Below are 22,114 nucleotides of genomic sequence, written 5' to 3'. Positions count from 1 at the left end.
CTTCTTGTAACAGTATTTTTATATTGTTTTTAATTTATATATTTTTTCAAATATTATTTCAGTTTATTTTAAGTGATTTAATTATTTTTTATTTATTTTATCTTGAATAATCTATATGTGTATATAATGTTGTTGTATTATTAATTGTGTATTATTTCTCTCTCACTTTGATTGATATCATTTTATTACTTTTTGAATATTTTATTTACTCTGTTGCCTTTTTGACCCTTTTTGAATCATACATGCTTCAGGTCAACAATAATAACAAAGCAAGTATTTACTTCTCATGTATTTTATAAAACACTTATTCTTCTTATAAAACAAACAAACAGAGAAGCAGCAGCAGGACGATGAATGGTAATCTGCAGCGATGAGAACAACTGAAGACATTCACACCTTAAAATCAAGCTTTGTCCAAAAAGATTCGTCTTTACCGTCAGTACTTTGTAAAACAGCTGCCATACGTGGGTTCATAATATAAATGTTTTACGAATCATATGTTAACGGTTCAGTATCAAAATGTTTGTATAAATATGTAAAGATTGTACTTAAAGCGCCAATCATAAAGACATCGATGACACCAGTATACAGGAGCGGCTAACTAAATGAAACTGCCGCTGGCACCGGAAAGGATTTCCAGCCGAGTGACGTCGGGTTCATTTTCAGGAAATCCAAAAGACTCTATTTCGAAAGAGCAACCGGGCGAGAGCAGCGTCAACACTGTTTCCAACACAAACCACAGGCCGACAAACAGCCGTCGTGAAACACGAATGAAACGGCCAGTCGATATGCAAATAAAACAAACTGATAAAGAACTCAATCAGGGGATATAAAGCACACCGACCTTGAGTATGTGTCCTCTGTCCTTCAAGCTGGACCTGCACTTCAAAGTGATGACACCTCGTTCCACTCAGCCGCATATTTAAAAGCGTTCCCCCAATTCTGTTCTCAATCAATCTGTGTGTATTTATAAAGCACATTTAACAACCTCTGACCAAAGTGCGGTTCGGCCAATCAATACAATATGAAATAACACAATGAGAAAAGAATAATTAAAAACATGAAACAAACACATGTAAAAATGTAATGTTCAACCAGTATCCAAAGCCAGTGCAAAGAGGAGAGATTTAGATGAGATTTAAAAAGTTCAATAGACTCAGCAGCCGGTACTACAGGTACTGGGAGGCTGCGCGGTGGTGGCCAAGTCCATAGGGACGTGGCTTGGCAACTGGAAGGTCACCAGTTCAAGTCCCGGCAAGACCAAGTGCTACCGAGGAGGTGTCCCTGAGCAAGGCACTGCTCCCCGGGCGCCGTACGCCCACTGCTCCTAACACTAGGATGGGTCAAATGCAGAGACACCACTACTCGTACCTGAACTACCTCATGACAACACAAGTAAAAAGAAAGAAAGGCGGTTCCACAGTCTGGGGGCTCAGCACTGAGAGCCCTCTGACCTCTGGGCTCTTCCTGCACCGAGGAACCACCTGGAGCATGCCGGTGCAACAACGCAGACAGGTAATGTGGTGCCAGTCCATGCAATGATTTAAAGAAGTACTTGAACTGTCCTGGAGCTGACAGGAAGCCAATGGAGGTGTGATGTGGTCATACCGTCTCTTCCCGGTAAGAAGGCGTGCAGCCGCATTTCGGACCAGCTGCAGGCGACGGAGCAAACACTGGCACTTTCTCATTTCATCAAATCCCCCTCCTCGACTCCTCGACTCCTCGGTCCTTCGGTAGTGACCCGGAAATGAATTTCAGTGCGCCATGTTGAAGGACATCTCATTTCTCTCAATGCACTCCGAGGACCGAGGACCGAGCGTGGAGGAGGGGAGTTAGAGGAATGAGAAAGGGCCACTGTCTGAGAATAATGTATCAGCTGTGTTCCTGTCGTCCCGGCATGTATCCGTCACCAGAGGGCGCCACTGACCGGCTGCTGCTAATCAGAGACATTATCTGCAGGAGGTCAGGTTTCAGACCCTCAGAGAAGCCCAGAGAGGGGAGAGAGGGGAGAGAGGGGGAGGAGCAGGAGGAAGGAGGAGACAGCAGGAGGTCTTCTGTCTCCTCCTCCTCTTCCTCCTCCTCTTCCTCCACCGGGTGCACCTTCTTATAACCAGAGCACACCTGAATGCCCCCACCTCCAAACATCTTGTGGAAATCAACTCTCTCCTCCTCCCTCTCCTCCTCCTTCTCTCTCTCCTCCTCCTTCACCTCCTCCCTCTCCTCTTTCTCCTTCCTCCCTTCCTCCCTCTCCTCCTCCACAGCGATGCTCTCCTGGCTCACCTCCTCCATGCTCTCCTGACTCACCTCCTCCATGCTCTCCTGACTCACCTCCTCTCCCCCACCAACACCTGAATCCAAGCTCTGCAGCCTCCCTCTCTCCCCCTTTAACTCCTCCACCCTCTCATAGTCTGAAACCAGCAGCATGGCTTCACTCCCTTTAGAGAACAACTGATGGATTTCCTCCTCCTCCTTCTTCCCTCTGTCTTCATCCGTTTCCTTTTCACTTCTTTGACCTCCCACCGGCCCGTAAGGAGCGTCGGAGACGCATTGAGGGAGGTTCCCTGCTGTGAGGGAGGACATGTGAGGAGGGGGAGGGGGAGGGGGAGTTTGGGGGAGGAGATGGGAGTAATTGGGGTTGGAGAAGTCTGAACTGGTGGATTCGTGGGTCATTTTGCTTCTGATTGTGTGCAGCAGCGCCTCCTCCTGGCTGCAGGGCAACACTGCGTCCACACAGGAGGAGATCTCCACCGAGTCCAGCTCCCCTGAAGCGATGAGGAAGTGAGGACTCGACCGACTCTGCAGCAGAGGAGGAGGTTATATCACACTGTCCATGTTACATTTCAATATTCCAGTGACGGCATAGAGACTATTGGGCACTGTTTCTATTACATTCTATTTGATCTACCTGTACTATTTCATCTTTTTATTGCGTTGGAGGAGGAGCCTGTGACCTCAGGTTGTCGTTGATATATCTAAACTGTAGCTATGTAAAATAAAAAAGCCTTGAAACGTGAAACATTTATATCCAAGCTGTTGAGATGTCGACATTATGGAATGTTCTTGTCTTTTAATTTGTATTGTTCAATCCCATGTCTTTTTATTTCGTAAAGATGCATAAAGCCAGAGGTGGAAGAAGTACAAGTTATGTCCATCCTAATTCCCCTCATCACCCCCTCTTCTTCTTCTTCAGCCGTATGTTCACAATTGTGGGATGAAACCCTCTTTAACACTAAGTACAGTACATCTACTCAAGTACTTATTGTAAGTAACATTTTGAGGTATTTCAATTTTACTTGAGTATTTCAATTGTATGCTACTTTGTACTTCTTCTCCACTACAGTTCAGAGGTACATGGTGTACTTCTACTCCACTACATGTATCTAATCCCTTTAGTTACTTCTCAGATCTGGATGAATGATGTGAATCTAATCAAGTGTTGAATCAGACTTTAGTTCCACCTGGAGTGAATCCACCAGCTACCCTGCAGTCTACAAAGTACTTCAGACTAGCTGCACCTTCACCAGCTACCCTGCAGTCTGCAAAGTACTTCAGACTAGCTGCACCTCCACCAGCTACCCTGCAGTCTACAAAGTACTTCAGACTAGCTGCTCCTTCACCAGCTACCCTGCAGTCTACAAAGTACTTCAGACTAGCTGCACCTTCACCAGCTACCCTGCAGTCTGCAAAGTACTTCAGACTAGCTGCACCTTCACCAGCTACCCTGCAGTCTACAAAGTCCTTCAGACTAGCTGCACCTCCACCAGCTACCCTGCAGTCTACAAAGTACTTCAGACTAGCTGCACCTTCACCAGCTACCCTGCAGTCTGCAAAGTACTTCAGACTAGCTGCACCTTCACCAGCTACCCTGCAGTCTGCAAAGTACTTCAGACTAGCTGCACCTTCACCAGCTACCCTGCAGTCTGCAAAGTACTTCAGACTAGCTGCACCTTCACCAGCTACCCTGCAGTCTACAAAGTACTTCAGACTAGCTGCACCTCCACCAGCTACCCTGCAGTCTACAAAGTACTTCAGACTAGCTGCACCTTCACCAGCTACCCTGCAGTCTACAAAGTACTTCAGACTAGCTGCACCTTCACCAGCTACCCTGCAGTCTACAAAGTACTTCAGACTAGCTGCACCTTCACCAGCTACCCTGCAGTCTACAAAGTACTTCAGACTAGCTGCACCTTCACCAGCTACCCTGCAGTCTACAAAGTACTTCAGACTATCTGCACCTTCACCAGCTACCCTGCAGTCTGCAAAGTACTTCAGACTATCTGCACCTCCACCAGCTACCCTGCAGTCTACAAAGTACTTCAGACTAGCTGCACCTTCACCAGCTACCCTGCAGTCTACAAAGTACTTCAGACTAGCTGCACCTCCACCAGCTACCCTGCAGTCTACAAAGTACTTCAGACTAGCTGCACCTCCACCAGCTACCCTGCAGTCTACAAAGTACTTCAGACTAGCTGCACCTTCACCAGCTACCCTGCAGTCTACAAAGTACTTCAGACTAGCTGCACCTTCACCAGCTACCCTGCAGTCTGCAAAGTACTTCAGACTAGCTGCACCTTCACCAGCTACCCTGCAGTCTACAAAGTACTTCAGACTATCTGCACCTTCACCAGCTACCCTGCAGTCTGCAAAGTACTTCAGACTATCTGCACCTCCACCAGCTACCCTGCAGTCTACAAAGTACTTCAGACTAGCTGCACCTTCACCAGCTACCCTGCAGTCTACAAAGTACTTCAGACTAGCTGCACCTCCACCAGCTACCCTGCAGTCTACAAAGTACTTCAGACTAGCTGCACCTCCACCAGCTACCCTGCAGTCTACAAAGTACTTCAGACTAGCTGCACCTTCACCAGCTACCCTGCAGTCTACAAAGTACTTCAGACTAGCTGCACCTTCACCAGCTACCCTGCAGTCTGCAAAGTACTTCAGACTAGCTGCACCTTCACCAGCTACCCTGCAGTCTACAAAGTACTTCAGACTAGCTGCTCCTTCACCAGCTAGTGAAAGTCCAAAGTAGTGAAAGTCCATAGGTGTAAACATATATTTAAATATACTTAAAGTGCTAAAAGTACCCATTAAGGTTCCAAATAAAAATAGTGATCGAAGAACTCTATTGAGATAAGTACAAGTAGCTAGAGTAAACTGTAAAGATATGCTAACCAATCAGAACAGACTGGGTTTTTTGGGGGTTTTAAAAAAACAAAAAAGGAGAGCAAGAGAAGGTATTTGTAAGCTGTGCGATAAAAATACATTTGAAATCCACAAAGATCAATCGACTAAGATATGTATAACTAAGTGTGTCTCTATTCTCAGCTTTTTTTTGGACAGTTTTTTCATGTATGGTTGTTTCTGGTCATTAAAAGAAAAGCATATTTAAGCTCACCTCGAAGTTTAGATCCTTCAGGAAGGATTTCTCTGGGTTGGGAATGGGCGGATCTTTGATTTTCTTCACGATGTAAACCCTATAAAACACAAAGACATGAGCAAGGTTAGAACAAATATAGCTTATTGCTCCTGAGCAACATTTGGTTAAGGTCTTGTAAAAGTACTGTGTTGTTGCTTACCAGGTGGTTTTGTCAGTCTTAAATCGTACGATAACCAGAAACACTGCAATCGCAGCTGCAACGGCAAAAAGGCCCGAAACACGCCAAGCAAGATCTGCCAACCACAGGACAGAGAATATACCGTTAGCATATACCGTTAGCATATACAGCAGTAATACATCGTTAGCATTTCGTTCCTTATCAGGTCAGCATTAACTAATAGCATATTATGTTAACATATCCGTTAGTATATCATGTTAACATATAACATTAGCATACTGTAGATAGATAGATAGATAGATAGATAGATAGATAGATAGATGGATAGATAGATGGATAGATAGATAGATAGATAGATAGATAGATAGATAGATAGATAGATAGATAGATAGATAGATAGATAGATAGATAGATAGATGGATAGATAGATAGATGGATAGATAGATAGATAGATAGATAGATGGATAGATAGATAGATAGATAGATAGATAGATAGATAGATAGATAGATAGATAGATAGATAGATAGATAGATAGATAGATAGATAGATAGATAGATAGATATAGAAATCTCGTTGCAGAAGTGTGTTTAGAAAATTAAATTAAATATTAAAATACAATACTTGAAAAAGTGGAAAAGAGAATTAACATTTCCAAATAAAATGAAAAACTGTATAATTATATCACATATAACAATATAAGATATTCTGGATTATTAAAATAAAAAGTCAAAAATAATACAGAAAAAAATTAGAAGTCAAAAATATTACAGGAAATACTTTATCCACCTGTAAAGGCTTATTTGGCTTTGCTTGATCCTGATTCACATTACATAGCTGTTCAGTCACACTATAACATGTTTCCATGTGATATGTTATAAAAACAACAACAAATGTCCGACTTGTTTCCTTAATTCTCAGGAATTCAATGAGACAGGAAGAGAACATACCACACTATGTTTCTAATGATCATTAATTAGCATAACAAATAGGAATACAAATCCCAAAAATTAGTATCTAAAATCTTTACATTGACCTTCATAAACAAAATCAATCTGTTGACATTTGGCCGTCTTTACCTGATGGTGGTTGGGGTTGTTCCGTTCTTCCAACGGTGGATACCCATGATGCAGTGGGGCTCCAGCCACTCCAGGTAGAGCTTTGGCCTGTCTCTTCGGACTTCACTCGAACGCGTGCCTCGTACCTCTCGCCTCGAATCAGCCAATCATCGTCAAGCTCTACAGCGGACCCTGATTCTTCCCACTTCCATGGATAAGTATTTGTGTTTTTCTGCACAGACGGATCCTGACGGAGAAGAAATGAGTGGATGTTGAGTAAGCTGATGTTCATGTAGTGTTTCTTGATATCCAAAATGTGTGCAAGTTATTAACAATCTATAGAACTGTCCAGAACTAAAGGCTGTGACTCACCAATACAACTCCAATTAACTAGTTTTGACACTAACCGTGTCACCTCAAGTTTTCTGCATGTTGGCCTAAAAGTCGCACATGAAATACGACAGCCAACAGCCATGTCACGTATGTTCTGCAACTGCTAAGACTAAATAACTCTTCAAACCAGCAGGCAGTGCTCGTCTTAGTTTCAAACATAAACATACGTAAGGTCAGTGCTTGAATTGGGCCGGTACTCAACTGGTACTCGCACTTTTGATTTTTACACATGTGGTACCGGCACTTCTTACTGAGTACCGGCAAGCTGCCGGCACTCAGTAAGATACCGGTACTCGGCCGCCGCCGGCGGCGGCACGTCATGACGCATGACAACAAATATGCCCAGCATACCTAGAGGCGTCATGAGATGCCGCAGGCATCTATGACATAATGTTAGCTTTTCGAAAATGTTAGCGTGGCTTAATAATAGTACGAAAAGACAGCGGTTGTCTCCGGACAAGGATTCCCTCTCTCCTTTCCAGCTGAAAGATGGTGAGTCATTTAACCAGCCGCCAGTATTAGTCAGGCTTTACTTTCTTTTATATCCATAAAGAAAAAGTAAAGTAAATTCAATATTTAAAATAGCACTTTACCCCTGCACCCCCTCTAATCTCAGATGCACCTGAGTCATTTTGTTTAGGTTCAGTGAGCCTTTCTAAAATATACAGTAAAGAGACGAACCCACCAGCATTATAGGATATACTATGACTTTGAGCCAAATACTTGTGTTTGGGCTGTATAAATAAATTGACTTGAAACAGTTGCTGATTTAGAGAACTGGCACCTTTTATTCCAAATCAAGCACTGCGTAAGGTTAGTCGTACACAGTAAACTCCTCAACATGGCTGGTGTGCTTTCCTACAGTGGAGCGGGAATGAGAAGACACTAATCTGTAACGAGCTAGTTAGCTAGCTAGTTTGTTTATTCCTTCATGCTTTTATCCTACACTGGTTACAGGAAATGAGCAAAACAGCGGGGAGCCGACCAGCGGAAGCTCTGGGTTTCAACTATCATTTTCTAGTGAGGCGGCGAGTGTTAGCTAGCTAATTATTGTCTCATGTGTTGGCTGATACATTTTAAGTTCACCAAACTCAGCGGTAGCACCACTGACTACTAGTTCACCAGAACTAGTTTGGTTTCTTTAAACAAATGCAAATACACAATAATGTTTTTTGGCATGTTCACAATTGAAATAAAACAGACCTTAGTTCACTTAAAGCTATCTGAGACTTGGAACCCACCAAGGGGTTAAACCAGGGTTCAACCAGACTATCAAGGCTGGTGTGAACGCGACATTATGGCTAAAAAATTACACAATTATTCATGCGTTAAAATACTAACGCAGTAACAAAATATATACACACATTCCATGACTGCTTCTCTTGTTTCCACTGCAACTGGCATTTGAACAGTGTGATTTTGTATCTCTCTTTAACTTGGGGGTGCCAGGACATGGTGGTGAAGTTGATATGAGGTCGTTGTGGAGGGTTCAGCTTTACTGCAGAATCAAACACGCACAGAGTTTGTTTTAGGTCATCATGAATAGCTCACAGATTGAATCACATAAGGTGATATATTCATTGTACTCACTGTGATGCGCTGGCTGGAAGCACATGGTCACATTGGCCGGCCCAGGATTACAGGTCAGATTCATGGAGAAGATATCGTCAGATTGAAACTAAGAAAATGTAAGAAAATAATGTTGATTAAAATAAAACATTCATAGGACAACAATACAACATGAAATGAGAGTAGCTGTTCGTAGGTGATGTTTTTACAAAGGTGAGAGTGTGATTAAAAGCTCAAGCTAATAGTCTTTAATGTAGATATTATTGCTGTATCGAGAGTTAGATAAGAAGATGAATACAACTCTTATATTTGTACTCTAAATGTTATTTAACAAATAGTAGCCTTAGCCTAGTTAGCTTAGCACAAATACTGAGAATAGCTATCTGCTTGCCCCTTAAAAGGTCACCAATAAAGATTAGGAAACATAAAAACAAATTGTTACAGGGTTTGGTTGAAAATGTAATCCAGATTGGTTCATTTCAAACATTCTGTGGTCTGCTCTTTTTGGCAAGCAGACCGTCGCTAAGGATAGCAGAACGTTGCTAAGGATGGCACACTGTTGCTAGGGATAGCAGACCGTCGCTAAGGATGGCACACTGTTGCTAGGGATAGCAGACCGTTGCTAAGGATGGCACACTGTTGCTAGGGATAGCAGACCGTCGCTAAGGATGGCACACTGTTGCTAGGGATAGCAGACCGTTGCTAAGGATGGCACACAGTTGCTAAGCATAGCAGACGGCTACTAAGGATAGCAGACCGTTACTAAGGGATAGGAGTATGTTACTAAGGATGGCACACTGTTGCTAAGGATAGCAGACCGTTGTTAAGGATAGCAGACCATTACTTAGGATAGGAGACTGTTACTAAGGATGGCACACTGTTGCTAAGGATAGCAGACGGTTACTAAGGATAGCAGACCATTACTTAGGATAGGAGACTGTTACTAAGGATGGCATACTGTTGCTAAGGATAGCATACCGTTACTAAGGGATAGGAGTCTGTTACCAAGGATGACACACTGTTGCTAAGCATAGCAGACGGTTACTAAGGATAGCAGACCGTTACTAAGGAGATAGGAGATAGCATGGTTTTTCGTCATCTCACGCCTAGACTACTGCACTCCCTCCTGGCTGGTCTACCTGCATGTGCCATCCGACCTCTGCAGCTCATCCAGAATGCAGCGGCTCGTCTTCAACCTTCCTAAATTCCCCCACACCACGCCGCTCCTCCGCTCCCTCCACTGGCTTCCGGTAACTGCTAGAATCCACTTCAAGACACTGGTACTTGCGTACCATGCTGCGAATGGATCTGGCCCTTCCTACATCCAGGACATGGTTAAACCGTACACCCCAGCACGTGCACTACGCTCTGCATCAGCCAATCAGCTCGCTGCACCCTCGCTGCGAGGGGGACCCAAGTTCCATCAGCAGAAACACGTGGGTTTGCTGTCCTGGCTCCAAGATGGTGGAATGAGCTCCCATTGACATCAGGACAGCAGAAAGCTCACACACCTTCCAGACTGAACACTCATCTCTTTCGACTCCACTTCGAGCGATAGAATTACTACCAAAGAACTGCTAACAGAGCACTTATATACTAACAAAGGACTGGCTTATCTAAAGCCAGTTGAGTAGCACTTGAAATGCTTTGGCTCTATGAAACCTGATGTACTTTATGATTCTGTTTTCTTCAAGTTTGTATCTTGTTGGTCGAATGCACTTATTGTAAGTTGCTTTGGATGGCACACTGTTGCTAAAGATAGCAGACCGTTGCTAAGGATAGCAGACGGTTACTAAGGATAGCAGATGGTTACTAAGGATAGCAGACCGTTACTAAGGATTGCAGACGGTTGCTAAGCATAGCAGACCGTTAATAAGTAAGACCAAACTATATTTGTTAGCGGAAGCAATAAAATCATTTTAAAATTGATATTGTGGGTCCAGTGGTTTGTTTATTTATTACACAGCCGTATAATTAGCGAGATAATCAGACTCACGTTTTCGTCTCTAAAGAACTCCATGTTACAGGTCATTTGCGTTGATCTGCCTTCAATAGGTTTGAGCGTGCATGAAGCTTTGGAAGATCTCCTTCTAGGCCTGTAAAAAAAAACATGTTCCATTTCATTTTGACTTCAGACACATAATGTTTGAGATCAAAGTAATTGTTTATCTGCATGTATGTAAATTATACATCTGTCCTTACTTATTTTCTTTATTTAGGGCCTCTATCGTGCACACACTGCCTGAATGATCGTACGCGCTGTTCCACACACACGTGATTATACGGTTGTAGTCAGAGGAGCAGGTGATATCTGTGGGAAGTGAAGGAGAGAAATGAAAGAGGACAGATTATGTTTATTTTCAGTACGTAGTGCCTCTACTTTAAAGAGTCCTCTCCTGCTGATGTTCAGGTGTATATCAGCATGTAGTGTCTCTTCTTTAAAGAGTCCTCTCCTGCTGATGTTCAGGTGTATATCAGTATGTAGTGTCTCTACTTTAAAGAGTCCTCTCCTGCTGATGTTCAGGTGTATATCAGTATGTAGTGTCTCTACTTTAAAGAGTCCTCTCCTGCTGATGTTCAGGTGTATATCAGTATGTAGTGTCTCTACTTTAAAGAGTCCTCTCCTGCTGATGTTGAGGTGTGTATCAGTATGTAGTGTCTCTACTTTAAAGAGTCCTCTCCTGCTGATGTTCAGGTGTATATCAGTATGTAGTGTCTCTACTTTAAAGAGTCCTCTCCTGCTGATGTTCAGGTGTATATCAGCATGTAGTGTCTCTTCTTTAAAGAGTCCTCTCCTGCTGATGTTCAGGTGTATATCAGTATGTAGTGTCTCTACTTTAAAGAGTCCTCTCCTGCTGATGTTCAGGTGTATATCAGTATGTAGTGTCTCTACTTTAAAGAGTCATCTCCTGCTGATGTTGAGGTGTGTATCAGTATGTAGCGTCTCTACTTTAAAGAGTCCTCTCCTGCTGATGTTCAGGTGTATATCAGTATGTAGTGTCTCTACTTTAAAGAGTCCTCTCCTGCTGATGTTCAGGTGTATATATCAGTATGTAGTGTCTCTACTTTAAAGAGTCCTCTCCTGCTGATGATCAGGTGTATATCAGTATATAGTGTCTCTACTTTAAAGAGTCATCTCCTGCTGATGTTCAGGTGTATGTCAGTATGTAGTGTCTCTACTTTAAAGAGTCCTCTCCTGCTGATGTTCAGGTGTATATCAGTATGTAGTGTCTCTACTTTAAAGAGTCCCCTCCTAATGATGTTCAGGTGTATATCAGTATGTAGTGTCTCTACTTTAAAGAGTCCTCTCCTGCTGATGTTCAGGTGTATATCAGTATGTAGTGTCTCTACTTTAAAGAGTCCTCTCCTGCTGATGTTCAGGTGTATATCAGTATGTAGTGTCTCTACTTTAAAGAGTCCTCTCCTGCTGATGTTCAGGTGTATATCAGTATGTAGTGTCTCTACTTTAAAGAGTCCTCTTCTGGCTCCTGCTGATGTTCAGGTGTATATCAGTATGTAGTGTATTTTCCCTGTGCTTGTTTTCCTGTTGTAACGGGGTCAGATTCTGGTACCATCTACTAGTGCAGGTTATCTGTCCTTCCAGCTAGATTCTGTTAAATGCTATAACTCTATATTAAATAACAGAACTTTGGTTTTAAGGTCCCATGTCATGGCCATTTCCACTGATCATAATTCCATTGTTGAGGTCTACTAGAATAGATTTGTATTGTGCAATTTTCCAAACTCACATTGGTTTCTCACAGCATCTCTGTAAACTACGTGTATTCACTGAATTTCACTCTCTGCCTTTAACGGCTCGTTGTAGCTCCAATAGCTCCAGCCCCCACCCTCCCTGTGAGCACAGTGTGCTCTGATTGGTCGGGACGTTGTGAATCGCGCTAAGCTCCGTGGAGGTGTGATTTCCTTGTTTAGCGATACACAGCCAAACACAGTCAAACTCATCCTGACCATCTGTAGAATCTGGAGAACCACAGAACACGGCCGGTCGTCAAGGGCCGTTGACGGCCGGCCGGCCCTTTAAAAATAAATTGTTTAACGTCATCATTTAAGTTGCGCTGACGGCCGACAGAGGGCGACAGCAGCCGCTAATGCAGTTGTGTGGTTCTTATCTGTCAAATAATCACACACGAAGAAGAAAAAAGACCGGCCACACGAAGAGTAGGGATTAGATGCCGCGGCAGACAGAGAGAATGAAAAAACATGGATACAAATCAAAGAAAACGAAAAGAAAAAGGTGGGGCGGAGAAGGCAAGAGAAAAAAAGGTGACGTCACTCGCAAGTGAAGCATATAAATGTCGCAAATTGACAGACCTTTTTGGCAGCAGCGCTGCTACAAGCACTATCAGCAGCAGCTTAGAACACGTGCAAGATGATGAGGAGAATGATGAGGGCGTGAGTTCAGATATACAGCCAGCCTCCATTCATGATGAGGGACAGAGTGGATCAGGGCAAGAGCAAGAAGTGGGTGAGAATTATCCCTTGAACTCAGTGGCGTTTTCTCCTGGAGGCCAAGGGAAGCCAGGCTCCTGTTTTTTTGGATTGTAGTTATCATTTTAATAAATAAATAAAAACACTTCGTTTCGGAAATTATTCTGCCGGCCCGTCTCTCCCCCATTCTCATTGAGTATTTTACAAAGAGTGAAACAGCGCCCCTATAGATGTTATGGTGAAACAGTAGATTGCACTCTCTGTTGCGAGAGGAGGCAAGCCGAAATTGGCTTCCCTTGGTGAAAAGAAATCGAGGGATTGACCAATCAGATGAGGCTCCTGTCATGCCTCACAATCCAATCAAATCGCATCAACTTCAGTTCGTACTGTAGCTGTCATCACCGCCCTTAAAAGGTAGCAAGCAACTGAAGCAAGTGCAATTATTGGGGGTGGAGATTTTGAGTATTTCATCAAAAATATTTGTACTAAACTTCCGCTACAGCAGAAACTAAAAATGAAATCTGATGACAGGCCAATGCCCAAACTGGAGCTATGTACAGAGAGGAAAACAGGAGAGAATCGGACGTAAAACTTTAAATAATAAACAGCGGATTTCTAACATTTGACATTTCATGTGGCCGGACTGGGTCAGTTTCCAGGGCTGCATTTTAGTCCCAGTCCGCCCCTGTCCTGAGCACACACAAAGTCACAGCCGAAGTAAACACAATAAGTGTGGCTTGATATTGAGTAAGAAAAAGGTTGATAAACGCTGTGAGAATGGGTCTGCAGAGAGGATTTCGCCGCGATCCCGACGGTCTGTTATCAGCCTGCAGCCAGGGAGGAGAAATCAGCAGAGCTGCTTGCACTGAGTGTGAGGAAGTCCGTGGATTGGTCAATTTGGACCAATCAGCGGGCTTAACGTAACGGCTCCGCGGACGTAACGGCTCCACGGATTGGTCCATTTGGTTCCGGGTAACGCATGACCGTATGTTGTCATAGCTCTGGGCGTGGCTACTGGCCATTCCTACTTCACAATACCCAGGAAGTAAACAATGGACAATGATGTATCTCCAACGACGCCTTTTGGGGAGGTATTTTCTGTGTTAGAGTTTTACTCGCTACAGGGTGTACTCTTAGAGGGTTTATACTCTGCATACCGTTTACATGCATAGAAACCTTCATAACACACAAGGGGACGGGTGATAACCGGAAAAGCATGACATGGGACCTTTAAGCTTATTTAAGTATGGACTTTCCACCACAATTAGATTGTTAAGTTACTCTACAAAACCAAAAGAACTTACTGTTGCCCGGGTCACTCGAACAACTTCCCTCTCCATGGCAGACCTGAATCAGAGCGAGAAGCAGGACCAGCAGACGGGGTTTCTGACTCCTCTCCATGTATGATGTCCAGCGTTTGAAGTGTTTTGACGAAGGCTCCTTTCACTGCTTCCTCTTTCTTCTCATCCTGCATACACAGAGAACGCTTGCTTCTTTATTTGTGTGGTGGGTGTCAAGGTGTTATTTTTCTGCACACCCAATAACACCCTGACCACATCGAGAAGCACTGACAGGTGATCGAGAACACACAAAAAAACAGACATAGAAATGTTTGACATCCTGCCGCAGGTGGTGTGATCTGGTTCTACTTACACTCCAACACCTGCTTGAAGTGAGACACATACCCCGTGATAATGAGATGTGGAACCATCTGTTTAACGGCCAGAATTAGCACCACGTTGAATTTGAATTGACTTTAAAACACATAATTCACCTAGAGATCCAGGGTCCTGCTCATATATGATATAAAGAAAAACACTAACAGATGTAAAGATATAGATAAAAGTTCACTCAGAAACTTCTGAAGCAATTGGAGTCAGGACTCAAAGAGACACGAGGAGAGCTGGAGCTTTGATTGCAAACACTGACGGTTTATTTGGAGTTAGGGCCGGAGAATTCACAAGACATGTGGTCTGCTATAGACTGGCAACAAGCTGCTCCTCCTTAAGAGAGACAGCAGCAGAACCCAAGGCCGTAGACCTATGCCGTGGGAAAAGACAAAACGATGAACTGTGTCGAAGGTTGAATACCTAAGCAAATTATTACCTAACACATTTAATACACTGAAAATATTAATATGAATGAGAAATAATATTTAACTAATAAAATAAAAACGTATTTAATTCTAATAATATAATATATAATAATAATATATATATTTAATAATGTATATTAATTATCTGTTTAAAGGCCAGAATTAGCTCCACGTTGAATTTGAATTGACTTTAATTGGACACATAATTCACCTTGCAGAGATTCAGGGTCATGCACACACACGCACACGCACACACACACACACACACACCACACACACACACACACACACACACACACACACACACACACACACACGCGCGCGCACACACACACACACACACACACACACACACACACACACACACACACACACACACACACACACACACACACAGAATAACATCTCAAATGTCAGGTGAGTGTGTCTTCTCTTTTCATGGCAAACATTAGATTTATACAAACTGAACGATGGTAAAACCACACTGACATTTATATTCTGTCAAAACAGGAAGAAAAATGTGTGTGTGTGTGTGCGTGCGTGCGTGCGTGTGTGTGTGTGTCTGTGTGTGTGTGTGTGTGTATTTGTGTTCAACATGTAAGAAGTAGAAAGTACAGGTATTTGTGTTCAACATGTAAGAAGTAGAAAGTACAGGTATTTGTGTTCAACATGTAAGAAGTAGAAAGTACAGATATTTGAGTTCAAAATGTAAGAAGTCGAAAGTACTTGTATTTGTGTTCAACATGTGAGAAGTAGAAAGTACAGGTATTTGGGTTCAACATGTAAGAAGTAGAAAGTTCAGGTATTTGTGTTCAACATGTAAGAAGTAGAAAGTACAGGTATTTGTGTTCAACATGTAAGAAGTAGAAAGTACAGATATTTGAGTTCAAAATGTAAGAAGTCGAAAGTACTTGTATTTGTGTTCAACATGTGAGAAGTAGAAAGTACAGGTATTTGTGTTCAACATGTAAGAAGTAGAAAGTACAGGTATTTGAGTTCAACATGTAAGAAGTAGAAAGTACAGATATTTGTGTTCAACATGTAAGAAGTAGAAAGTACAGGTATTTGAGTTCAACATGTAAGAAGTAGAAAGTACAGGTATTTGTGTTCAACATGTAAAAAGTAGAAAGAACAGGTATTTGAGTTCAACATGTAAGAAGTAGAAAGTACAGGTATTTGGGTTCAACATGTAAGAAGTAGAAAGTACAGGTATTTGAGTTCAACATGTAAGAAGTAGAAAGTACAGGTATTTGAGTTCAACATGTAAGAAGTAGAAAGTACAGGTATTTGAGTTCAACATGTAAGAAGTAGAAAGTACAGGTATTTGAGTTCAACATGTAAGAAGTAGAAAGAACAGGTATTTGTGTTCAACATGTAAGAAGTAGAAAGTACAGGTATTTGTGTTCAACATGTAAGAAGTAGAAAGTACAGGTATTTGAGTTCAACATGTAAGAAGTAGAAAGTACAGGTATTTGTGTTCAACATGTAAGAAGTAGAAAGTACAGGTATTTGAGTTCAACATGTAAGAAGTAGAAAGTACAGGTATTTGTGTTCAACATGTAAAAAGTAGAAAGAACAGGTATTTGAGATCAACATGTAAGAAGTAGAAAGAACAGGTATTTGTGTTCAACATGTAAGAAGTAGAAAGTACAGGTATTTGGGTTCAACATGTAAGAAGTAGAAAGTACAGGTATTTGTGTTCAACATGTAAGAAGTAGAAAGTACAGGTATTTGGGTTCAACATGTAAGAAGTAGAAAGAACAGGTATTTGAGTTCAACATGTAAGAAGTAGAAAGTACAGGTATTTGGGTTCAACATGTAAGAAGTAGAAAGTACAGGTATTTGAGTTCAACATGTAAGAAGTAGAAAGTACAGGTATTTGAGTTCAACATGTGAGAAGTAGAAAGTACAGGTATTTGGGTTCAACATGTAAGAAGTAGAAAGAACAGGTATTTGAGTTCAACATGTAAGAAGTAGAAAGTACAGGTATTTGGGTTCAACATGTAAGAAGTAGAAAGTACAGGTATTTGAGTTCAACATGTGAGAAGTAGAAAGTACAGGTATTTGAGTTCAACATGTGAGAAGTAGAAAGTACAGGTATTTGAGTTCAACATGTAAGAAGTAGAAAGTACAGGTATTAGTGTTCAACATGTAAGAAGTAGAAAGTACAGGTATTTGAGTTCAACATGTAAGAAGTAGAAAGTACAGGTATTTGAGTTCAACATGTAAGAAGTAGAAAGTACAGGTATTTGAGTTCAACATGTGAGAAGTAGAAAGTACAGGTATTTGAGTTCAACATGTGAGAAGTAGAAAGTACAGGTATTTGTGTTCAACATGTGAGAAGTAGAAAGTACAGGTATTTGGGTTCAACATGTGAGAAGTAGAAAGTACAGGTATTTGAGTTCAACATGTAAGAAGTAGAAAGTACAGGTATTTGAGTTCAACATGTAAGAAGTAGAAAGTACAGGTATTTGAGTTCAACATGTAGGTGTACCCTCACCTAAGTACATGAACAAAACTTTATTCAGAATCCGAATTTCTGAGCCCTAGCCTCCAATATCTAAAGTTACTATCATCATAGAAAGTGTAATATCCTGTGTATATTTTACAGTTTGGCCCCAATTAGGGACCACCGAAATACTGAAACAAACACTCATAGCAAACTGCAAGAAAGTTGGTTTTAACTCTTATTTTGAAAAGGTACATGACTCAACATGCCCTAACTTTACTGTTACTGCTACTGCTATAAAACACACTATCAAGTTACATCATGGGAAGTGTAGTATCCTGTGTTTCTTTACAGTTTGACCAAACTTTGGGGCTAAACGTCATAATCTTTGATGGGAAACAACCCTACGTGTCATGACAGTCACAATGACACGGTTCGACAACCTTCATATCACATGATCAGCAGCTGATAGGAACACTTCTGAGAGGAAGCACCGCTCTGAATAAACACCATAGAAGAAGAAGCCAGTCTAGCCTCTGATAAAAGCTCTTTATTCTGACTTCTTGTCTTTCTTCTTCTGACATTTTGGACTCCAACTCACCGGATCCAGAAGCTGAAACTGTGTTCTCTCACTTTCCTCTGAAAAGCACAGAAATAACCACAAACTACGAACAGAAACACACACACACACACACACACACACACACACACACACACACACACACACACACACACACACACACACACACACACACACACACACACACACACACACACACACACACACACACACACACACACACACACACACACACACCACTTCCTGCTGTTCCCAGAAAAGTTACCGTTGTTTCTAAAAAGAAGAAACCGACTTTTGCCCTTCCTTTCTCGCTCCGTTTCACACATGTTTTCTGATGCAAATACCACTAATGTAACAGCGTTCAAACACATTGTACGTGATAGGCTAAGGGGCGGGACATCACTAAGCTGGTTGACCAATCACAACAGAGCCGACCAGCTAAACAATCAGAGCAGACTGGGCTCTGGTTTCAGACAGAGGGGGAAACAGGCAGTGTGAGAGAATGAAGAGCTTTCTGAACATTAAAGCATGGAGACATGTCCAGAAGAGCATCTTGCATATGTCGGCCACTTAGCATATGTTTCATTCATAAGCATTATAGCCTATGGCGTTATTGAGTCAATTTCTGACATTTTCAGTCCCATCAAAGACAGTTTCAACCTGAAAATGTCCATATTTGTTTTCCCTTTTGACGGATTTTGAATAATTTTGGGTGGATTTTGAAGATTTAGAGGACTCTGGATGCTATGGATTGGACAGATTCCCACAGACAAAGGAGTGTATAACAGTGAACATGACAGGATGTGAGATTAGCTGGAAGAGCATCAGGACTGCTTGAGGCAGATGATAGCTATGTGATGAACATGATGACTCAGCCTCTATGGAGAGAGACATCAAGCATGCTCATTCCTGACGTGGAGCTAATCTGAAGTAAACATTGAATACGGCTTTCTATTCCTCCATCTTGTGACTGTGTGACTCCCTCTGTTGGATATCAGCATGTGAAGGACTGGTACTGGAGAGGGTTCAGTTCACCTCCTGGGCCACTGCCGAAGTGCCCTTGAGCAAGGCACCTAACCCCCAACTGCTCACTGGCGCCGGCTAGACTGGCTGCCTCCGCTCTGACCTCTCAACTGCATGTGTGCATATAACTGTGTGTATATCTAAGTGCATGATGTAAAAACTGTGTACTGTGTGTACTGTATAAAAACTGTGTACTGTGTGTAGTGTACGACAGAGTGGAAACTGAATTTCCCACTCGGGGGATTAATAAAGGCCCATCTAATATTTGATACTGAAATTGTCAGAAATGGACTCAGCATCCACCAAAACCACTGTAATCATACATTCCATGCCATACACTGGGATACACTTGGGCTTTTGTCCTTGAAAGAGTGCAATATGTCCAATCTATAATATCCAAAGTCCCCTAAATCTTTCAAATCGACTCAAAATTAATCAAAATCCGCCAACAGAGAACAAACATGGCCACTATTTTGTTAAATCTGTCATTTTGTATGCAGAAATGGATCCAGCAGCATCCTCAATAACCACCAGAACCACTCCAAACGAGTCCAAATGGTTCAAGCTACTTTGAAACTATTATCTGCATATGCTAATTACTGCTCACTTATGCTAATGTTGCTACAAATGCAGGTTAGCATCCGGCACCATACATTCAGATTCACGATCCTATAAGAGGTGAGATTTTATTTATCCAGAAGGAAATTGTTGTGCCAGAGTTACAACAATACAATAAACACAGCAGCATCATAATAAAACTGTACTCTAACAATGCAGTAAAAATAGCAATTCAAAAACCACAGGAAACAAAGAAGGTCACATAATTAATATGAAACACTGAGCAGTATTTAGTCGTGCAAAAACACGTAGTGGCAGATTGCACGTTATTATGAGCTGCACACAGGCTATCTGGGTCGCTTTTCATTTTGACTCCCCCGTTGTTTCCTCACCTCTTTGTCTCTCACTTCCTCCCCTTCTCTCACCTTCCCACATGTCCCACACAAAGCCCTCTCTCTCTCTACCTCTCTCTACCTCTCTCTCTCTCTCTCTCTCTCTCTCTCTCTCTCTCTCTCTCTCTTTTTAACACCTTTGTGGCAGGAAGTCATTGTTTCCCTTTAATTAATATCAATCCACAATCAAACAGACACCTTGTGAAGAATTACGTGTCAAACTACACCTAATATATCCATTCAAAATAAATAATAATACATAAATGTAGAATATTGACTAACAAGCTAGTTTGAATTAAAGTCCTCTAATACCATGCTTTTTACTTTACTACATTTAATTAACAATCATGGGTACTTTTTACCCTGTATTCACACCCATATCACCCTGTATTCACACACCCATATCACCCTGTATTCACACCCATATCACCCTGTATTCACACACCCATATCACCCTGTATTCACACCCATATCACCCTGTATTCACACCCATATCACCCTGTATTCACACACCCATATCACCCTGTATTCACACCCATATCACCCTGTATTCACACACCCATATTACCCTGTATTCACACCCATATCACCCTGTATTCACACCCATATCACCCTGTATTCACATCTATATCACCCTGTATTCTCACCCATATCACCCTGTATTCACATCTATATCACCCTGTATTCACACCCATATCACCCTGTATTCACACACCCATATTACCCTGTATTCTCACCCATATCACCCTGTATTCACATCTATATCACCCTGTATTCACACCCATATCACCCTGTATTCACACACCCATATCACCCTGTATTCTCACCCATATCACCCTGTATTCACATCTATATCACCCTGTATTCACATCTATATCACCCTGTATTCTCACCCATATCACCCTGTATTCACACCCATATCACCCTGTATTCACACACCCATATCACCCTGTATTCTCACCCGTATCACCCTGTATTCACATCTATATCACCCTGTATTCACACCCATATCACCCTGTATTCACACCCATATTACCCTGTATTCACACCCATATTACCCTGTATTCTCACCCATATTACCCTGTATTCACACCCATATTACCCTGTATTCACACCCATATTACCCTGTATTCACACCCATATTACCCTGTATTCACATCTATATTACCCTGTATTCTCACCCATATCACCCTGTATTCACACCCATATCACCCTGTATTCACACACCCATATCACCCTGTATTCTCACCCATATCACCCTGTATTCACATCTATATCACCCTGTATTCTCACCCATATCACCCTGTATTCACACCCATATCACCCTGTATTCACACACCCATATCACCCTGTATTCTCACCCATATCACCCTGTATTCACATCTATATCACCCTGTATTCACACCCATATCACCCTGTATTCACACCCATATTACCCTGTATTCACACCCATATTACCCTGTATTCACACCCATATTACCCTGTATTCACATCTATATTACCCTGTATTCTCACCCATATTACCCTGTATTCACACCCATATTACCCTGTATTCTCACCCATATTACCCTGTATTCACACCCATATTACCCTGTATTCACATTTATATTACCCTGTATTCTCACCCATATTACCCTGTATTGACACCCATATCACCGTCCTTTTCTTTTACAGCAAACTCTAGTTCAAGTTAATCTATCAAACTTCTTTTCTATGAATGTTACTACAAAATGCTGCTGATATCCACACACACATATCCTTATCTCTATAACCAGTAAAACCAGAACACACACACGTTATCTCTCTCATCGAGATCACCACTCACTTCCCGCCACTCATTCATTCATTTCGCTGAACAATAACGTTTAAAAAGCTCATCCTAAACACAGATTATAAAACATTAAACGTACCTTTCTCCCCTCACGAAGCCGGCTTCATTCAACATGTACTTTAAAAAGTCCTTCTGCTTCCCTGTCTGGATGTAAAGTGACG

At 42.0% G+C, this 22,114-nt stretch overlaps 1 protein-coding gene across 1 annotated transcript; it reads right to left on the bottom strand.

Moving 5' to 3' along the window:
- Positions 1-276: 276 nt before the first annotated feature.
- Positions 277-22,114, bottom strand: LOC117442898 (cytokine receptor common subunit beta-like). The gene is made up of 10 exons (XM_034078842.2): positions 22,033-22,114; positions 14,330-14,493; positions 10,779-10,887; positions 10,573-10,672; positions 8,598-8,685; positions 8,372-8,505; positions 6,636-6,861; positions 5,580-5,673; positions 5,399-5,477; positions 277-2,796 (listed from the first exon to the last, which is right to left on the bottom strand). The coding sequence occupies exons 2-10, from the start codon at positions 14,424-14,426 to the stop codon at positions 1,873-1,875; spliced, it is 1,851 nt and encodes a 616-aa protein (XP_033934733.1). The 5' UTR covers positions 14,427-14,493; positions 22,033-22,114; the 3' UTR covers positions 277-1,872.

This window comes from Pseudochaenichthys georgianus, unplaced genomic scaffold (genome assembly GCF_902827115.2).
Source record: "Pseudochaenichthys georgianus unplaced genomic scaffold, fPseGeo1.2 scaffold_500_arrow_ctg1, whole genome shotgun sequence".
Lineage (NCBI taxonomy): Eukaryota > Metazoa > Chordata > Actinopteri > Perciformes > Channichthyidae > Pseudochaenichthys > Pseudochaenichthys georgianus.
The sequence above is the reverse complement of the archived record's forward strand: the minus strand, read 5'-3'. Positions and strand labels throughout refer to the sequence as shown.

Bases quoted from the DNA above. Each gene is read 5' to 3' on its own strand.
- LOC117442898 (XM_034078842.2), bottom strand. From the start codon at position 14,426: ATGGAGAGGAGTCAGAAACCCCGTCTGCTGGTCCTGCTTCTCGCTCTG. The intron at 10,888-14,329 runs GTAAGTTCTTTT...CACTTCCCACAG, and splicing joins TTCGAGTGACCCGGGCAACA to ATATCACCTGCTCCTCTGAC. The intron at 2,797-5,398 runs GTGAGCTTAAAT...CCTCTGCTGCAG, and splicing joins TGAAGGATCTAAACTTCGAG to AGTCGGTCGAGTCCTCACTT.